General features: G+C 41.7%; 1 protein-coding gene across 5 annotated transcripts; it reads right to left on the reverse strand.

Moving 5' to 3' along the window:
• Positions 1 to 2,621: 2,621 nt before the first annotated feature.
• MAGEA10 (MAGE family member A10) lies at positions 2,622 to 6,748 on the reverse strand. Of its 5 annotated transcripts, none has more exons than XM_012498777.2 (5): positions 6,646 to 6,707; positions 5,061 to 5,159; positions 4,252 to 4,270; positions 3,951 to 4,024; positions 2,622 to 3,875 (listed from the first exon to the last, which is right to left on the reverse strand). In XM_012498777.2, exon 5 carries the CDS (start codon positions 3,808 to 3,810, stop codon positions 2,701 to 2,703), a length of 1,110 nt encoding a protein of 369 aa, XP_012354231.1. In that variant the 5' UTR covers positions 3,811 to 3,875; positions 3,951 to 4,024; positions 4,252 to 4,270; positions 5,061 to 5,159; positions 6,646 to 6,707; the 3' UTR covers positions 2,622 to 2,700. The 5 variants fall into 5 exon arrangements, with proteins under 5 accessions (XP_012354231.1, XP_012354230.1, XP_012354232.1 ...); XM_012498776.1 differs by having other exon boundaries at positions 4,180 to 4,270; positions 6,646 to 6,688; XM_012498778.1 differs by having other exon boundaries at positions 5,061 to 5,094; positions 6,646 to 6,681.
• Between the last annotated feature and the right edge of the window lie 11,303 nt (positions 6,749 to 18,051).

Below are 18,051 nucleotides of genomic sequence, written 5' to 3' on the forward strand. Positions count from 1 at the left end.
TGCCAGCTCCTGGGTAGAGTCAGCTCTCAAGGAACCCTGGGGGTTGACACAGGAGGTTCCTGGACTAATAAGGTCCACAGGCCACCCTGAAATGGTGTTTCATTCTCATTGTCACCTTCTCTAGGCCTACGACTGCTACCTTGGCCTCAGAGTCCCTATTTTTGTCACCTGAGAGACATCGTACAGTGCTGAGAAGAGAAATGAAGTACTATTCAAGAGGTCGGCCTCAGGCTGGGAGGAGTGGGAACAGCATGGGCTCTACGGGGATTCAGACCAGGAGTCTGGTTCCAGCCCTGTTCCTTACTAGCCATGTGATTCTGGGAAATGCCCAAGTCCTGTGAGCCTTGGGTTCTTTATCTGTGAAGCAGGTGTGATAAGCCCTGTCCGTTAGGACTACTGGAGTGTGTGCAATATAAGTGAAGAACCTGGCTCAGGGCCTGGCATAGTTAGAAGTTCAATGAATGGCAGATGGCTGTTATTTCTAATATTATTTGACCTCAGATCCCACCAGTCTTCTCTGGAATTTTTGTCATTGTTATCCAGTACATCTCAGAATATGCAGCTCAATGGAACATGGAATCCCAAATCAGTCACAAATGTTGCTTCATAAATAAAACTCAGTAAATTTTCCCTCTTAGAGGATATATTTTCAACATTTCATGTGCAGGAGTTTCTCCCTGCTGGATGCTGCTCAAAGTTCATGAAATTTGAGTCAAGTATCAACTCCTTCCCTCTCTCCAAGTTTCTTTTCCTTCCAAATCAGGATTTTCATTCATTTCATCCCCACTCAAAATCTAGCCCTTGCTTAGTGTTGTTCAAATTACACTAAAAATAACCCAATTAAAATGTTTCTCTAATGGAGTCAGCTAACTTCTAGGCATCAATTCATAGGCTTACTTATTATGAGATCCTTATCTCTCAGGAGTCCCTTGCATATGATGGGTATCACCTAGTTACTTTTTTTAAATTTAATTAGGAGTTCAACTGCACTGAGACAAGAGTGCAGAACACCTTCCATTCCTGCCCCAGGTGGACTCCTCTCTGTTCATCCACCACCCAAAAGGAACTGCTCAGAGCAGTTTTACATCCCAGGATTTTCTCTCTCAACTATGTGAGGCTCTGACCCTGGCACCACCCAGCTTCTTTGGATTCCTATTCACCAGAAGGAACTGCAGTTTCTCAAAGCCCCAAAAGTCCTGGCTCAGAGGATGTACGTGACCTCTCACCTACAGCCCAATACCCTCACCCGCCTCACTTTTCTTCTAGGTTTTAGAAGGCATCTTGCCACCTTGTTACTTGACTGCAGCCCCGAGACTCTACCACCCTATGGGTAAAGGTGGTTCTGGCTTAACATTTCCACTACAGACCCAGGGCCTTCCAAAGACCAGATGCTCAGTGGATGTTTGGGGGGAAAATGCACCAGTGAGCAAAGGTTTCATTTATTACAGTTTAATTTCGACTTAACAAGATCCAGGGATATAACTTTTAATTTTGCAGGATGATAAACTAAAAATAATAAAGAAATAAAAATACTAACACTTAAAATTATTTTCTCTATTTTACTATTTTTTTCATATTTCCAAGAAAATTACTATTCCAATTCCATGTTATTTTATTACAGATTACAAATATGATGGAAGGGTTCCCAATTTGTTTTACAAAATAGCAAAACTGTTTCTTAAACTGGATAAACAGAAACAAACATGTGACCTTAGATTCTGAAGCTCATAAACATTCTAGTAAAAATAACAACATTTTAAAATACCAAGAAGAGGCTGGGTGCAGTGGCTCACACCTGTTATCCCAGCACTTTGGGAGGCTGAGGCGGGCAGATTACCTGAGGTCAGGAGTTTGAGACCAGCCTGGCCAACATGGTGAAACCCCGTCTCTACTAAAAAATACAAAAATTAGCCGGGTATGGTGGCACCCACCTGTAATCCCAGCTACTCAGGAGACTGAGGCAGGAGAATCGCTTGAACCCGGGAGGCGGAAGTTGCAGTGAGCCGAGACTGCACCACTGCACTCCTGCCAGAGCAACAGAGTGAGACTTTGTCAAAAAAAAAAAAAAAAAAAAAGAAGAAGAATAAGAAGAAAAAAAAGAAAATAAAATACCAAGAAGAAAAGAAAAGAAGTCCCCAAGTTATCCAAAGAGAACAGTAAGACAAAGATGTTATGCACTGTATTTTCCTCAGCCTCAGCCTGGCCCTCCACCACGTACATCATTGATTTCCGTTCTCATTTGTTTTCGTAAATTAAAAAAACAAAAAAAAAAACAAACTGACATGTAATTGTAGATATTTATGAGGTACAATTTGATGTTCTGATTATATGTAGTATAATGATCAAATCAGGTAGTGTATCCATCACCTCATGCATTTATCATTTCTTTTTGGTGACAATATTGAAAAGCCTTCCTTCTAGCTGTTTTGTAATATACAATATCTTAATGTTAACTATAGTCATCCTACTGTGCAATAGAACACTAGAACTTATTCCTCCTATTTAATTGTAATTTTCCATGTTGGCTAACCGCTTCCAAGCCCCTCTTTTCCTTCCTCTCCCCAATCTCTGCTAACTACTGCTCTACTCTCAATGATACTAATTTTTTTTTATTTTTTTTATTTTTTAGATTCCACATATGAATGAAACCGTGTGGCATTTGACTTGCCTTTTAAAACACAGTGAAGAATCTGTCTTACTTTATTCAGGGTAGGAGAAGCTGCCTGTAGCACTAGAACTTGCACTGGCCATGGCAGTAGTATCATCTGTGGTGGCAATTCTGGCCTGGGCTCTCTCTTCCTCATCTTTCAAAGCTTCCTCATACCACAGTGGGAAGGATCTTGGATCACTCCCATTTACCTTGGCCAAAAATTTCAGGAGACTCATCTTCCTAATTTCAGCATGAGCCCTTGGACCCCACAGAAACTCATACCGTGCAGGATCACTGCCAGGCACCTGCCGGTACTCCAGGTAGTTTTCCTGCACCCAATCTTGGGTGAGCAGCTTCCTGGGCTCCCCATAAATGAAGTGCTCCATCCCATCATACAGCCCCATCATATTCAGTGCTTCCCAGATGACCTCCTCAGGGATGCAGTAGTCCTCTATGAAGATTATGCTTAGGATAAGTATGAGAATGCCAGTCTTGGGCATGCTCTGGACATCACTCAGCATCCCATCATAGGTGAGGCCCAGGGAGGTGACAAGGACAAAGGAGTGGCCAGTGGGGTCCACTTCCTTTACATCGATGCCAAAGACCAGCAGCATGCACTCGGAGGCTTCACTAAACAACAAAGGGAAGTGGTCTTCATAATTTTTTATGACACTCTCCAGTATTTCTGCCTTTGTGATTGGCTCCTTCGTTTGATACTTGAAGAGCAGGAACTGCACCAAATCAGTCACCTTTTCATCTATCTCGCTTCTGGGTAAAGACTCATTGTCTGGCAGGGCCTGTAGGGTGCTTGGACTCTCCTCCTTTTGGCCGCTGGAGCCCTCATCAGATTGATCTAATGGAAGGGAGGCAACGACCGAGGGGGAGGAGCAGGCTATCTGAGCATTCTGGGGAGGATTTGGTGTCTCTTCATCAGCAGAAACCTCCTCTGGGGTGCTTGGTATTAGAGGATAGCAGGAGGAGGAGGAGGAAGAGGAGGAGGAGGGAAAAGAGGATGGAAAAGAGGAGCTGGTGGAAGTGGATGATGAAGCATACTCCTCCACAGCCAGGGGGGCCTGTGCACCCTGGAGGCCCTGTGTCTCACTTTGGGATTGAAGCTCTTCTTCAGGCATGCAGCGCTGACGCTTCGGAGCTCGAGGCATGATGACTCTGATCAGGGTAGCAGGTGGGAGTGTGGGCAGGAGTTGGGCGATGGGGACCCACAGGCCTGGGGAGAAAGGGAGGGTGTAAGTGGCCACAGCTGAGAACCACACCCTGGAGGTTCTAACAAAGGCCAACTTACAGGTCTTCTCCTTCAGTGCTGCTCTGTGGTGTCCCACAGCTCTTGACCTCTTGGTCTCCCTGTCCCCCGATAACCTGAAGAAGGAAGTGAGAGATGGCTCCTCAGGATGCAGCCGGGAGAGGCCAAGGCTCCAGGACTGACAGTAGGGCAGGTGGAGCTGATGCAGTGGGGTCCACTTTGTCCTGGGGCAGGTGGGGCCCTTGGTACACATTCAGGGCATGCACCTCACCTTGACTCTTGGCACTGTCTGGGCCCTCTCTGCTCTGTGACCTGAAAACACTGCCTTAGACCAAGGCCTCACCTCACAGTCCCTGGAGCTCCTGAAAGAGAAACTGAGGGGCCCTCAGGGTTCAGGCTGCAAGCACAGCCCCAGCCTCCCAGTATTGTCAGGAGGGTGGGCTGGACTCTGTGAGCTCCCTGCTGCCCTGGGATGGGGAGCCTCTGTGCTCACATGGGGCTCTCACCTTTCTCCTGGAAAAGCCTGGACCCTGCTCCTTTGCTGGTCTAAGAAACTCTCAGATCAAAAGCTTACATCCCTGATACGAAATAGAAGACATGAGGGGACCCACATCTGGCCACAACTGCGGAGGTCCTCCCAGAAAAGACAGCAAGAGGTGGCCATATTCAGCTGGGTCCATGTGTACTGGGGTGAGGAGCCTGCTTCGTCCTCTTCTTAATGCCTGATACGACCTGGGACCCTTCCTTTGTTGACCTGAGGCTACTTCCTTAAACCAAGGTCCTATCTCCAGGAGACATGGAAAGAGGAAGTGAGGGGAGTCCATCTACCCACAGTTCCCCGCGAATTCCCGTGGCTGACAGAAGGGGCAGGGTGGGGCTGAGTCCTGTGCGTTTGGAGAATGGTGTCCCCTCAGTCCTCACCTTGACTCCTGGCAGGGTCTGGGACCCTCCCTCTGCTGACCCGAGTGCAGCTCCCTTAGACCAACACCTCTCCCTCCCAGAGACTAAGGATCCTTGTATAAGACAGGGAGCCTCAGCGTATAGCCCTGACTAGGTTCTCCAGAGTGACAGTAGGGTCATGGCAGATTTCTGTGGGGACCCCGTCTGTGTTATGGGCTGGGGGTAGCCTCAAATTTCCCTCAGGTTCCTTACCTGGACTCTTGTCAGATCCTGCGACCCACCGTGTCTGCAGAAAAGAGGGGCTCCCTGTGTTGACTTGAGTCACCCTCTGAGAACAAGGTTCTCGCCTCCCTGAGATCCCAAAACAAAAGTAAGAAGGAGCCACATCCTGTCATCCCTGTGGGGTGCCCAGGGCTGATATCTCCCCTTTACACCAAAACTCCATTTCCCTGAGGGTTCCTCAACTTCCTGCCTCTGGTAAAATTGAGCTTGCCACTTAGTGCCAATCCTGATCAGGTCCCCTCAGAGCTAAGAACAGGGGACAGCCAGACTCTGTGACATCCCTTCTTTCTGGGCTGCAGGTACCTCCAGTCCTCACTATGGGGGCACTCCTTGGGTCCTGCAGATTCTGGGACTCCTCCCTCTGTTGACCAAGTGTGGGACCCTGTGATAACTTCTTAGCAACCCTCAGACCAAGGTCCTCACCTCCCTGAGACCCGGCAGGCAGAAGTGGGGGAGGGGCACCACACGATCACACCTGCATGGGATTCCCAAAGCTGACAGAAGGAGCAGATTTGGTGGGGTCGGGGGGAAAGGGCGACAAGACGGGGACTTCCTTTATTTGGGTGTCCTCCAGGTATTCAGATTTACTCCCGACAGGGCCCAGCCCTTTCCCTCCTGCTGAACCGCGTATGGGTCTTGCACACCAAGGCCACCATCTCCCTGGGATCCCTGGTGAGAAAGTGGGGGCCACTTCCCTTCCTCACAGTCCTGCCTGGGGTTCCAGAGCTGATAAGAGGGACAGATTTCCTAGTTCTGAGATGCGGGGAATCTGCTGAGTCCTCCCTCAAGGCTCTGGGACTCCTCCCTCTGCTGACCTGAGGCTCCCCTCCTCAGACCATAGCCCTCTCCTCATTGACACCCCAAAAGCACAGCAAAGACACATCACATGGGCCACCGTGCCTGAAACCGCCCAGGGCTGAGGTCCCCACTGATCTGGACTCCAAGGTCCCTTGAGTCCTTTCTCTTCTTCCTTCCCTTGACTCTTGGCAGGGTTGCTCTCCTCTACCACGCCCCGCCGCAGACCTGAGTCACCGTCCCCTGGATTCCTGAGGCCGAGTGAAGAGACGTCTCGGTCTCAGACAGAGGTGGGGTGGGCACCCTGTCCTGGGATCCCTTCATGCCTCCCTCATTTCCCAGGAGGGCCTGGGCCCTCCCTCTGCTCCCTTGAAGCCGCATTCTTGGTACCAATATCCCCTTCCCTACGTCAGCCCCGGATGCGGACGTCAGAATTTGCATTCCTGGTCGCCATGATCGGGGCTTCCCAGGGCTGACATCAGGGGCAGAGCCCTCCCTGAGCGTCCCGACATCGATGCTGGCAGAACCTAGGCGCGGCTCCCTCCGAACCAGCCCGGCCCTGGTCACACCAAGCTCTGACTCCCAGAGTCCCCTGCGGCTTAAGCGGCGGGAGAGAGTGGGGGCGGGGGTGGGGGGGTGAGAGCCCAGCCTGAGAAGTCTGCCCTCAGATGGTCCAGAGCTGGCAGCAGAGGCAGCGCCGTATTACTTAGGGCTTTCTATCTGGGTTGGGGGCGTCCTCAGTCCTCCCTCAGCCTCTCACCTTGCCTCCTCACAGAGCCTGGGCCCGCTCTCTTCAGCCGATCTCAAGCCTGTCCCTCAGAAGAGAACCTCGCTTCTCTCTGATCCCCGAGGCGTAGGTTAGTGGCGTCACATCCGGCCCCCGGGGCTTCCCTGGGTTGACAGCAGGGGCGGAGTGGATTCTGCCGGAGTTGGGGTGGGATTGGGGGTGGGAGTCCGGGTGGGGTGGGGCAGGGATGGTGGTGAAGATGAGTGTAGGGAGGGGCATGGGGGTGGGGACTGGGATGGGGATCTTGGGGCTGTGGGTCGTGGTGGGGGTGGGGTCTTTCAGTCATCCCTAGTCTCGACCTTGATGCCTGGAAAAGCCTGGACCCCTGTTTTGTCTGAGGATGTCTTCTCCCCTTACACCAGGTCTCTCGACTCGGAGTCTTCCGAGGTGGCAGTGAGGGGAGGGTTGTGGTCGGGGTGACAACATTGCCAGGGTCTTCCAGGGCTGACAGGAGGGGCTCAGCTGGATTCTGTGGCCCCTTTGTGTGGGGTGGGTGGACCCTCGGTCCTCACTCAGGAGGATCTTCCTCCTGGCTCCTGTCTCTTTGATGAAGTGATGGGTGAGAGACGCTCGGTTGCTGTCACCTCTGATCATTTGCCCAGCCGCATCCCTTGCAGAGCATGGGTGCGGGTCCCAGGCCAGATGGTCCCTGGGGAGCTGCAACGCCCGTGATTGTAATGACCTATGGGAGAAGACGCACACCTTCCCAAGGGGGCTCTTCCCAAGCCACAAGTATAGCTGGCAAACTTTTTGTCCTAAAGGGTATATTTTCTACAAGAAAGAGGCTGAGCATCGCGGTGTGGGGAGGTCCTGCTGTTTTGAGTTTAGCTGACATTTTATAGTCCAGTGCAGTGATGTCTGGTTTTCTAACCCTCATTCCTAGTAAAAATATATATTTTAAATGTCTGCCAGGTGTATATTGTATACATATATAACATTTCATGAAAGAATACCTACCTTACGCTGTGTGGTTCACTGCTTATTCTATTTCTAGTCCATTCTTTATATTCTATTATAATAATTTTTCTTTTTCTGAACAAGAAAATTTAATATAAAGAATTATTAACTTGTAGCAGAGGATTAACTGAGACCAGTCGTCACTATGGTGGTTTTAGGTGGTTAGCAGCATAGACTCCAGGGCCATACTCCCTCAATCAACCCCATCTTTCCTGCTGTCCTGATATCACTCCAGAGCTACTGGCATCGTGGTGTGAAGTGCTGCCTCAGATTGTGCAATAAAGCAGGGCCAGAAATTCAAATATTTCTTCCTACTCATCCTCTTATTTGCTGTCTATGCAGGCTGCGGACCTCCTCAAATGCACTGTTGTCCTCCACTCCCCTGACTCCAAACACAAGGTCCAGTTCAACATTCTGCAGTCTCCTTAGGGTTCTATCATGTTTTGCTGTGCAGAATTTGTTGAGTGTTGATAATGTTTTTTCCCTTCTCCCCTCCAGGATTGATTCTGGAGTGTAAGTCAGCAATATGAACTTGGTGCTCATTTTGGCCTAAAGGTAAGGCACTAATTCTGTAAGTAATTTAAGGAAAATTCACGCCTTTAAAATATTCTGTTCTCCATTAATGGATATGGTATAACGCTTTATTTATTTGGGACTCCTTTCCCCTGAATCTATCAGCAAACTTTTACAGTTGACTCCAGTAAGATCCTGCTCATTTTTGTTAGGATTATCTTTAAGGTAATTTTAGGAGTTTTTTGCTGTTTTTAATGGGATATTTTCTATTGTATGTTCTATTTACTGTTTTTTTATGACCAGTTTCTTGATTTTGCTATATGAGCTTCCATAAAACATTTTTCTTCTGAAGTCTTTTATTCATTTAAATATTCCACATGCTTATTCCTTTGACTATTCTTTAAAGATAACATTGTCTCCAAACATCTCTCTTTTCAAAATTCATGCATCTTATTTATTTTGATACCCATAGCTCTGGCTATGTGTTTCAGTGCAGTTTTGAACAATAGAGAAGGTAGCATACATTTTTTTCTTGTTCCTGGCTTTTATGGAAAATCTTATAACATTTCACATTGAAGTGCATTTGCTATAGATTTTAAGTAATGCAAGTTCTATTCTAGTGTTAGTTTACTTTTTTCTTTTTTTTTTAATCATTATCTTGTGTTAAACTTCTTTGAAATGCTTTTTATGTAGCCATTGACATAATCAAGTGTTTTTTCTCCTCTAATTTGTTTACAGGGAATTACAAGTAAAAGCATTTTCTAATGTTAAATCATAATTTTTATTCCTTGGACAGCGCTTGTTTGTTCAGTTAATATACTGCTATGTTGAATATGCTATTAAATTATTTAGAATATTTGCTGCTCTGTGAGAGAGCTTGGCTCAAGCATCTGGTATTTGAATCAAAGAGTGCTGGCCTGGCAAAATGAGTTGAATAATTACCCATCTTTTTGTATGCTTTGGAAGAGTTTACATAAGATGGTAATTTGTTTCTCCATGAACATTTGGTATGACTGGCCTCCCAAACTGCCTTATCCTGGAACATTTGGCAGTGGCTTGAGTTTTGAATACTGTACAGTTTCAGTCTGTTTTGTTTGATTAAACCTGTAAGTGATCAATTTCACTTAGGATTTCAAATTTAATGGCATGATATTTACAATAAAAAGTTTTTATTACAGATATTCTCAACATATACAACAGTAAAGAGAATAGTATAATGAGCCAATATACCAGACACTTAGCATCAACAATTTTCAATACATTGTCCAATCTGGTTCTAATTTTACTCTTATCTACTTCCATCTCTTGCTACCGTAATGATTTGAGGCATATCCCAGACATCGTATCATTTTGTTTCTAATTATTTCATATGCTTTTATAAAAGATAAGAACTCTTTTGTGAAACATAAATTCAATGTAATTATATTTCCTAGCAATTTAAATGAGTAATCATCAAATGCCCAGATAATTTCCATATTTACCTGGCAGACATATTTTTTAAAAATTAGTTTCTTTGAATCAGTGTTTAAATATGATCTAATCAGTGCAATTATTGGTTCTATCGCTTAGTCTTTTTTAATCTATAGTTTCTCTGACTATTAATCTTTTTGTCCTTGCAACTTAAAACAAGACAAAACAAAACAATAAACAGGTCTTGTATTTTGTCTAGTTTCCCACAGTATGAATTTTGCTCAATGCAGCACTTGTGGTGTCCCTTAAGAAGTTTTTCAGACCTTAATTTCTAACACTACGAAATGCTCCAGGCTCATTTTATATGCAGTTCTCCCTCAGTATCCCTGGGGGATTGGTTTCAGGAACTTCCATGGTATCAGAACATCTCATGTACCCCATAAAATATACATTTACTTTGTACCCACAAAACTTTTTTTAGAAGGACCTCCCATGAACACCAAAATTTGCGGATGCTCAATCTCTTATACAAAATGGTATAACATTTGCATACAACCTGTGCACATCCTTTCATATACTTTATCTCTTGATTACTTATAATATCTAATATGATGTAAATGCAATGTAAAAAAAGTTGTTACTCTGTATTGTTTAGGGCATAAGGACAAGAAAATAAAAGTCTGTACATGTTATGAACAGATCCATTTTTTTTGGCATATTTTTGATCTTCGGAGTTTCAAATCCATGGATGTGGAATCCACAGAGGGGCAACTGTATTTCATGCCCCAGTCTCAGAATCAGCCATTTCTCCAAGGAGCCCTAACTATTTTTACTAGATGATGGTTTTAGAAACTCACATCTTAGTGCTAGGTGGGCTTGTTGCTACTGGGGGAGTTGTTACTTATAGGCTTTCTCAGTTCACAGAGCAATGAAATATATATGTGTATCTACACACGCCTATAAATATTTGTATATGTTACCATCTGTAACTATATTAAACTGAACATGACTTTATGCTGACATCTCCAACTCTAATCCATTACAACAAAGATTATTCTAGCCTCCTCCCCTTGCTTACCTGTGATGTCCCATTCGAACAATGAGAAACTCATCTCCTGTTATCTGTCAATCCATTCAGTTAATTGTTCAATTCCAATATACATGTATACTGTTTTCAGAATTATTAATCTGTACTCCTGTGGGAAACAACTTTACTAACTCTAGTACAGCACTTACATACAGTGCCTTTTGACCTTAGCTTTACAACCTTCATTTCCAAGTTACTTAAGGCAGCAAATTCCCATCATGCCCTTCAGTGAGATTGTTTCGTACATTTTTAATACAGTTAGAATGCTTTGCTATATTCTACATTTCATCCTGGAATTTTTTGATCTCTTAAATTATTTCTTTAATTTTCATACATTAAGATTCACTCTTTGTGCTACAAAGTTTTATGATTTTTGACACCTACTGTCATGTATGAACCATTACAGTATCATAAAAATAGTTTCACTGCCCTAATAAATCTCCTGTGTTTAACCTTTTTACACTTTTCTATGTATGTTTATTGTTTCTATAATTCTTTCCCTTTCCAAAATGTCATATAAATGGAGTCATACACTCTGTAGCCTTTTCCAACTGGCTACTTTCATGTGACAATATGCGTTTAATATTTTTGATGTCTTTGCATGTCTTGTAGGTCATTCTTTTTTATTTATGAGTAATACGTCATTGTAAGGCTGTGTCACAGTTTGTTTATCTATTCATCCATTAAAGGACATATTCCACTTTGGGGTGATTACCAAATAAGCATCTATAAACATTTATGTATGGGGATTTGTGTGAACATATGTTCTCAAATCAGTTAGGAAAATAACCCAGGAGCGTGCTTGCTGGATCTAAGGTGAGACTATGTTCAGTGTTTTTAAGAAAGTGACAAACTATCTTCAAAAGTGGCTGTACTATTTTGCATTTCAACCAGCAATGAATGAGAGTTCCTGCTTTGCATTCTTTCTAGCAATTGGACTTGTATTTTTAAAATTTTATACATTCCAGTAGGTGTGTAGTAATATTTATTGTTAGTTAATTTGAAACTACATAATAACAAATAATATTCAGTATCTTCTCCTATGCTCACTTTTTACCTATATATCTTCTTTGGTGATGCGTCTGCTTCGAACCTTTGCCCAGTCAAATGAGTTTTCTGGTTTTCAATTGTTGAGTTTTAAGTTTTTTGTATTTTGCATACAAGTGCCTTATTTGGTAGGTGTTTTGCAACTATTTTCTCTCTGGATTTTCTTTTCATTCTCTTCACAATGTTTTTCACAGAGTGCACACATTCTTAAAACAATACTTAACTTTACCAATTTATCTTTCATGAATCTGAAAATTCATCACTAAATCCAAGGTTATATAGATTTTCTCCTGCTTTCTCCCAGAGATTTTATATAGTTTCTGCATTTTACGCTTAGGTCTACAAGCTATTTTGGGTTAGTTTTTAGTGAAAGGTCTAAGGTTTAGTCTGGATTCATTTTATATTTTATTTTAAAAATTAACTTTCTTCATGAAATTGCATTTGCACCTTTGTCAGAAATAAATTGACTCTATGGGTGTGGTTCTATTTCTGGACACTATTCTGTTTATCTATGTTTTCATTTTTTCACCAATTCCACATTGTCTTGATTACTATAACTTTACAGTAAGTCTTGAAATTAAGTAATGTGAGCCCTCTGGCTTTGTTGTTCTTCTATACTGTATTGCCTATGCTGAGATACTCTTACCCATATAAAATATAGAGTAGTTTGCTGATATCTAGAAAATACCTTGATGAGAATTTGATTGGAATCATATTGTATGTACAGAACATACTGGGAAAAACTGACATACTAACAATTTTCTGTCTCCAACCCATGAATGCAGAATAACTTTCCATTTATTTTATCTTTGATTTCTTTTATCAGTGCTTTGTTGTTTCCATATACAGAGCCTATATGTATTTTGAAGATTTACACATAGGTATTTTGTTTGGGGGGAACTATTATAAATGAGTTTTTAATTTAAAATTTTAATTGTTTATTGACAGTATTTGACAAAGCAATTTATTTTTTATATTAATCTCGTTTCCTATGACCTTGTTATAATCACTTTTTGGTTTAAAAGTTGTCTTGTGTTTGTTATTGTTGTTATCAATTCTATGACATTTTCTATACAGACAAACATTTCTTCAGTGGACAAAGAGAGGCATAGTTTTTTTTCTTCCCCTGAAGCGCATGTTTTATTTCAATTTCTTGTCTTAATGTACTAGCTAATACTTCCAATATGATGTTGAATAGAAGTTGTCAGAGGAGACATAGTTGCTTTTTTCCTGGTTTCTCAAAATCCTTAAGTATAATACTACCTATAGGGCTTTTGTAGATGCACTTTATTAAGTAGAGGATGTCCCCTTCGATTCCACATTTGCTGAGATTATTTTTATCATGAATGTGCGTTGGATTTTATCAAATAAATATTCTGCATACATTGATATAATAATATGGTAGTTTTTCTTTAGCCTGTTGACATCATGAGTTACATTAACTGATTTCTGAATGTTGGACCAGCCTTGCATACCTGCAATAAGTCTCACTTGGTCCTGATGTATAATTATTTTTATACATTGTTGGATTTGATTTGCTTATATTTGGTTGAAGATTTTTGGATCTATGTTCATAAGAGATATTGGTCTGTAGTTTTGCTTTTTTGTATATCTTTAACTGGTTTTGGTGTTATGGAGTGGTCTCACAGAATGAGTTAGGAGTGTTCCATCTGCTTCTATTTTCTGGAAGAGAGTGTAGATTGCTATTAAGCATTATTTAAACGTTTGGTAGAATTCAGTAGTGAAGCCATCTGGGCCTAGTAATTTCTATTTGGGAAATATGTTAATTATTGACTCAATTTATTTTGCAGATATGTTTATTCAGGTTATCTTTTTATCTTTGTGTGAGGTTTTGTAGTGTGTATCATTTAAGGTAATTTTATCTAATTTACCAAATTTATAGACCTAGAGTTGTCATAATATTCTTTAATTATCCTGTTAATGTCCATGGCCTTGGTAAAGATGATCACTTTTTCATTTCTGATGTTTGTAATTTGTGTCTTCTATTTTTTTCTCGACTAGCCTCACTAGAAGATTGTTAATTTTGTTGATCTATCCAGATAACTAGATTTGGGTTTATTGATTTTCTCTGTTGTTTCTTCTAAGATTTTTATAATTTATCTTTTACATTTAGGCCTTTGTTCAATCTTATTTTGTCTATTTGTTTCTTCTCTCTTTTCTTCTATGTAGTCTTCACAATTTGGGCTTACTTGCATCCATCCTTATTTGGAAGTCTTTCCAGGTATTTGAAAGGAACTTGGGTGTTATAATCTAATTTTTTGGTCACCACAGCTGTATCTGCATTATGGGATACCCCAAGCCTAGTAATACTGGGGCTCCTGCATACTCTTAGACGTACTGACTTGGTCGTCTTGGATAAGACCTGGAAGAACTCTCTGGATTACCGGGCAGAAACTTTTGTTCTCTTCCCTTACTTTCTCCCAAGCAAAAGAAGTTTCTCTCTCTCTCTCCTTCTCTCAGCTGTTTCTGTCCCCTGAGGGAACCTCCACTTCTCAATTGCGTGTCCTGGAACTTAGGCTCTGCAATAGGTAGCCTAGGATGGGATCAGAAATGTTGATGTTGTAAAAGAAAGTTAAAATGGAGACCAGGCCTGAATAATTCCTGAACAGACAAAAGCAGTTAGGCCTCATAAGTGACAAAAAGCCTTACTATTTCTTGTAAATGCCTATAGTGAAGAGAAACATAACTTAAGATCAACCAATCAGAAGTAGCAAACAAACTTATAATTATATAGTTAAGAACTTTCCAATGGGATAAGCCAGGTTAGACAACTGTATATTGGCTACTAATCAAATGTTTTCTTAGCTTTCCTTCTGTGTCCATCCTTTAAAAGCCTCCCCATTGTGATCCTTCAGTGGAGCTCCTGAACTGCTTCTGATTTAGAGCTACCCAATTCATGAACTATTTTTTGCTCAAATAAACTCATTAACATTTTATTGTGCCTCAGTGTACATTTTTAACAAAGTTCAGCCCCTCCCAGGAAGATACCATACTCTTGAACTTGAACCTGGAAGAGAGGGTGCCCTATGTTCTTGGCTACACCCATCTGGAATTTAGTTTCCTTCACACTGTGATAAGGAGGAACAAGGGAGTGGGTCACGGTTCAAATGCCACAGACTCTCACTGGTGTTACCAAATGTCAGATTTTCTTGAATATGTTTTTCTTCATTTGCTATATGCCCTTAGGCCATTTCCAGATATTTTAAATTGCTTTAAAAAGAATTGTTACCAGTTTCACCGGGGAGTGAATCCATGGAGCTCCTCATGTTGTCAATGCAAGAAGTGGAACTCCCTAGGTGTAATTTTTGTCACTTAGTTTTAATTTTCATATTTACCTTAGGTTCTATATTTTTATTTTTATAATTATTTTTATAATTTATTCTTCTGTTTTTGCTGTGGTCTGAATGTGTCCCCCAAACTTCATGTTGAAACTTAATCACCAAAGTGATAGGCATTAAGAAGTGACTAAGTCATGAGGGCAGAGTTTTCATGGATGGGATTAGGCTCTTATTGAAGGACTTGAGAGAGTGGCCCTTATTGTGCTTTTCTGCTCTTCTGCTGTGTGAAGACACAGCGTTCATTTCCTTTTCTTTGCCCTCTGTACCTTCCTCCATGTCAGGATTCAGTAAGAAGGCCCTCACCAGACACATAACCAGCTGACACTTTTGATCCTGGATTTCCCAGCCTCAAGAACTGTAAGAAATACATTTCTAGTCTTTATAAATTGCCTAGTCTGTAGTATTTTGTTATAGCAGCACAAACAAACTAAGACAAATTTATTCTTCCCTCATGTTTGCTAGATATAGAGCATTGTATTTTTCCCTCCATCATAATCTATTATTTTGAAAGTTCTATTTGTTTCCATTCAGCAAATTGTTGACTTAAAACTTCTAACAAATATATTTAAACCTATAATCTCCCATCAACGAAGAATATTAATCCAAGTTTAGCATATTCCTCAAACAAGAGTCTTAGGAAGTTTTTGTTTATTTTCTACTCTTCCCATATTTTTGGGGTTTTGTTGATCTCAGTTGAATATTTCAAATCATTATTTCAATAATATCTCATTTCTGTTTTATAAACCATTACATAAAAATTTTGTTAAATTTTATAGCCTTATTATAAAAACCATTTATTGTAAACTATAGTATTTATTTTTTGCTCTCCACTATTTCTTATATTTTGCTTGGATTTTATATTCTCCTTTTCCCAGAATATGTCTTAGAATAATTCTTTCCGTGATACTGCACAGATTGTCTATTTCCTGAGTCCCTGTATCCCTGAGAAGGCTTTTATTATGCCTTCATACTTTCTTGATACTTTTTCTGATTAGGGAACTCTAGTTTAAAAATCTTTTCCCTCAGCACTTTATAGATGTCACTCCACTCTTTCTAACAACTTGCATTGTGCCTGAGAAGTCTGATAACACTGAGATTCACATTTTTAATAGTAATCTCTTCTTTCTTTGTAGAAAACTGTAGTATTTTACCTTTATCCATGAAGTTTGATCTAAAATATGTCCAAGTTTATCCTGGTAAATCATTATTGCTATTGTCCAAATGTTTTTGGTTTTCCTTCTGGGCGCATGGTAGACTGTACTCCCATCTCTTTGAAGTTACATGTGGCCATGTGACATGTATTGGCTAGGAAGATTTGATAAGAGATAACATTATTTTCATGAAGTAACTTTAAGAGGAATACACAATTTGCCACATTCTCTTCCATCTGCAATAATGATTGTGCAAACCCACATTGGTCTAAACCTCTTTAAGTCTGGTCCCTTGGTAATTACAATAAGCAGAGCTCTCCTGCTGCCTTATCATTGAACAGGCGGTATAAAAAATAAATAAATATTTTGTTGTTTCAAGCCACTGATATTTTTGGATTGTTTAATATTACAGTGCAATGTAACCTATCCAGGCTGAAACAGGAATCAGTATCCATAGGTGGGGTATTTCCATAACAAAAATAATAACAATAACAGTAACATTAATAATAATGTATTTCATGCGCGTCCCTGTGAAGAGACCACCAAACAGGCTTTGTGTGAGCCACGTGGCTGTTTATTTCACCTGGATGCAGGCGGGCTGAGTCCGAAAAGAGAGTCAGGGAAGGGAGATAGGGGTGGGGCCGTTTTATAGGATTTGGGTAGGTAAAGGAAAATTACAGTCAAAGGGGGTTTGTTCTCTGGTGGGCAGGCGTGTGGGTCGCAAGGTGCTCAGTGGGGGTGATTTTTGAGCCAGGATGAGCCAGGAAAAGGACTTTCACAAGGTAATGTCATCACTTAAGGCAAGGACCGGCCATTTACACTTCTTTTGTGGTGGAATGTCATCAGTTAAGGCGGGGCAGGGCATATTCACTTCTTTTGTGGATCTTCAGTTACTTCAGGCCATCTGGGCATATACATGCAAGTCACAGGGGATGCGATGGCTTGGCTTGGGCTCAGAGGCCTGACATTCCTGCCTTCTTATATTAATAAGAAAAATAAAACAAAATAGTGTTGAAGTGTTGGGGCGGCGAAAATTTTTGGGGGGTGGTATGGAGAGAGAGAATGGGCGATGTTTCTCAGGGCTGCTTCGAGCAGGATTAGGGGCGGCGTGGGAACCTAGAGTGGGAGAGATTAAGCTGAGGGAAGATTTTGTGGTAAGGGGTGATATTGTGGGACTGTTAGAAGAAACATTTGTCGTGTAGAATTATTGGTGATGGCCTGGATACGATTTTGTATGAATTGAAAAACTAAATGGAATAAGAGAAGGAGAAAAACAGGTATAAAAGGTCTAAGAATTGGGAGGACCTAGGACATCTGATTAGAGAGTGCCTAAGGAGATTCAGCATAGTCCTGCCAGCAAAGATTATTTATTTACTTCAAGAGTTAAGAGTGGCAGTTTGGGGATAGCACGAGGAGATATCAGCTGTGATGGCTTGGAGAAACAGTGTAAACCGGCAGTGTAAACAAGAGCAGGGCATGTGTGAGTAGTTGAGAACGGTGAATAGGAGTATGACTAGACAGAAAATAGTAGGGATGACAAGTTTTTTTTGGGGCACAGTCTAAGTTGGTCCGGTGTCTGGAATGAGACTGGGGCCTAATAAAAAGGAGCTCAAATGGGCTGTACCTTGTAGCATTCCGGGGGCAGGCCTGAATTCTGAGAAGCGAAAGTGGTAAAAGTATCGTCCAGTCCTTTTTAAGTTGGTGGCTGAGCTTGGTGAGGTGTGTTTTTAAAAGACCTTTAGTCCCTTCTACTTTTCCTGAAGATGGAGGACTGTAAGGGATATAAAGGTTTCACTGAATACTAAGAGCCTGAAAAACTGCCTGGCTGATTTGACTAATAAAGGCTGGTCTGTTA

The sequence above is a fragment of the Nomascus leucogenys genome, chromosome X (genome assembly GCF_006542625.1).
Source record: "Nomascus leucogenys isolate Asia chromosome X, Asia_NLE_v1, whole genome shotgun sequence".
Lineage (NCBI taxonomy): Eukaryota > Metazoa > Chordata > Mammalia > Primates > Hylobatidae > Nomascus > Nomascus leucogenys.

What these genes read in the sequence shown, in the direction of transcription:
- MAGEA10 (XM_003271854.2), bottom strand. Translation starts at nt 4,161, where the DNA reads ATGTGTACCAAGGGCCCCACCTGCCCCAGGACAAAGTGGACCCCACTG. An exon ending in AGCACTGAAGGAGAAGACCT is followed by an intron (nt 3,876 to 3,950) that starts GTAAGTTGGCCT and finishes CTTTCTCCCCAG; the next exon opens with GCCTGTGGGTCCCCATCGCC.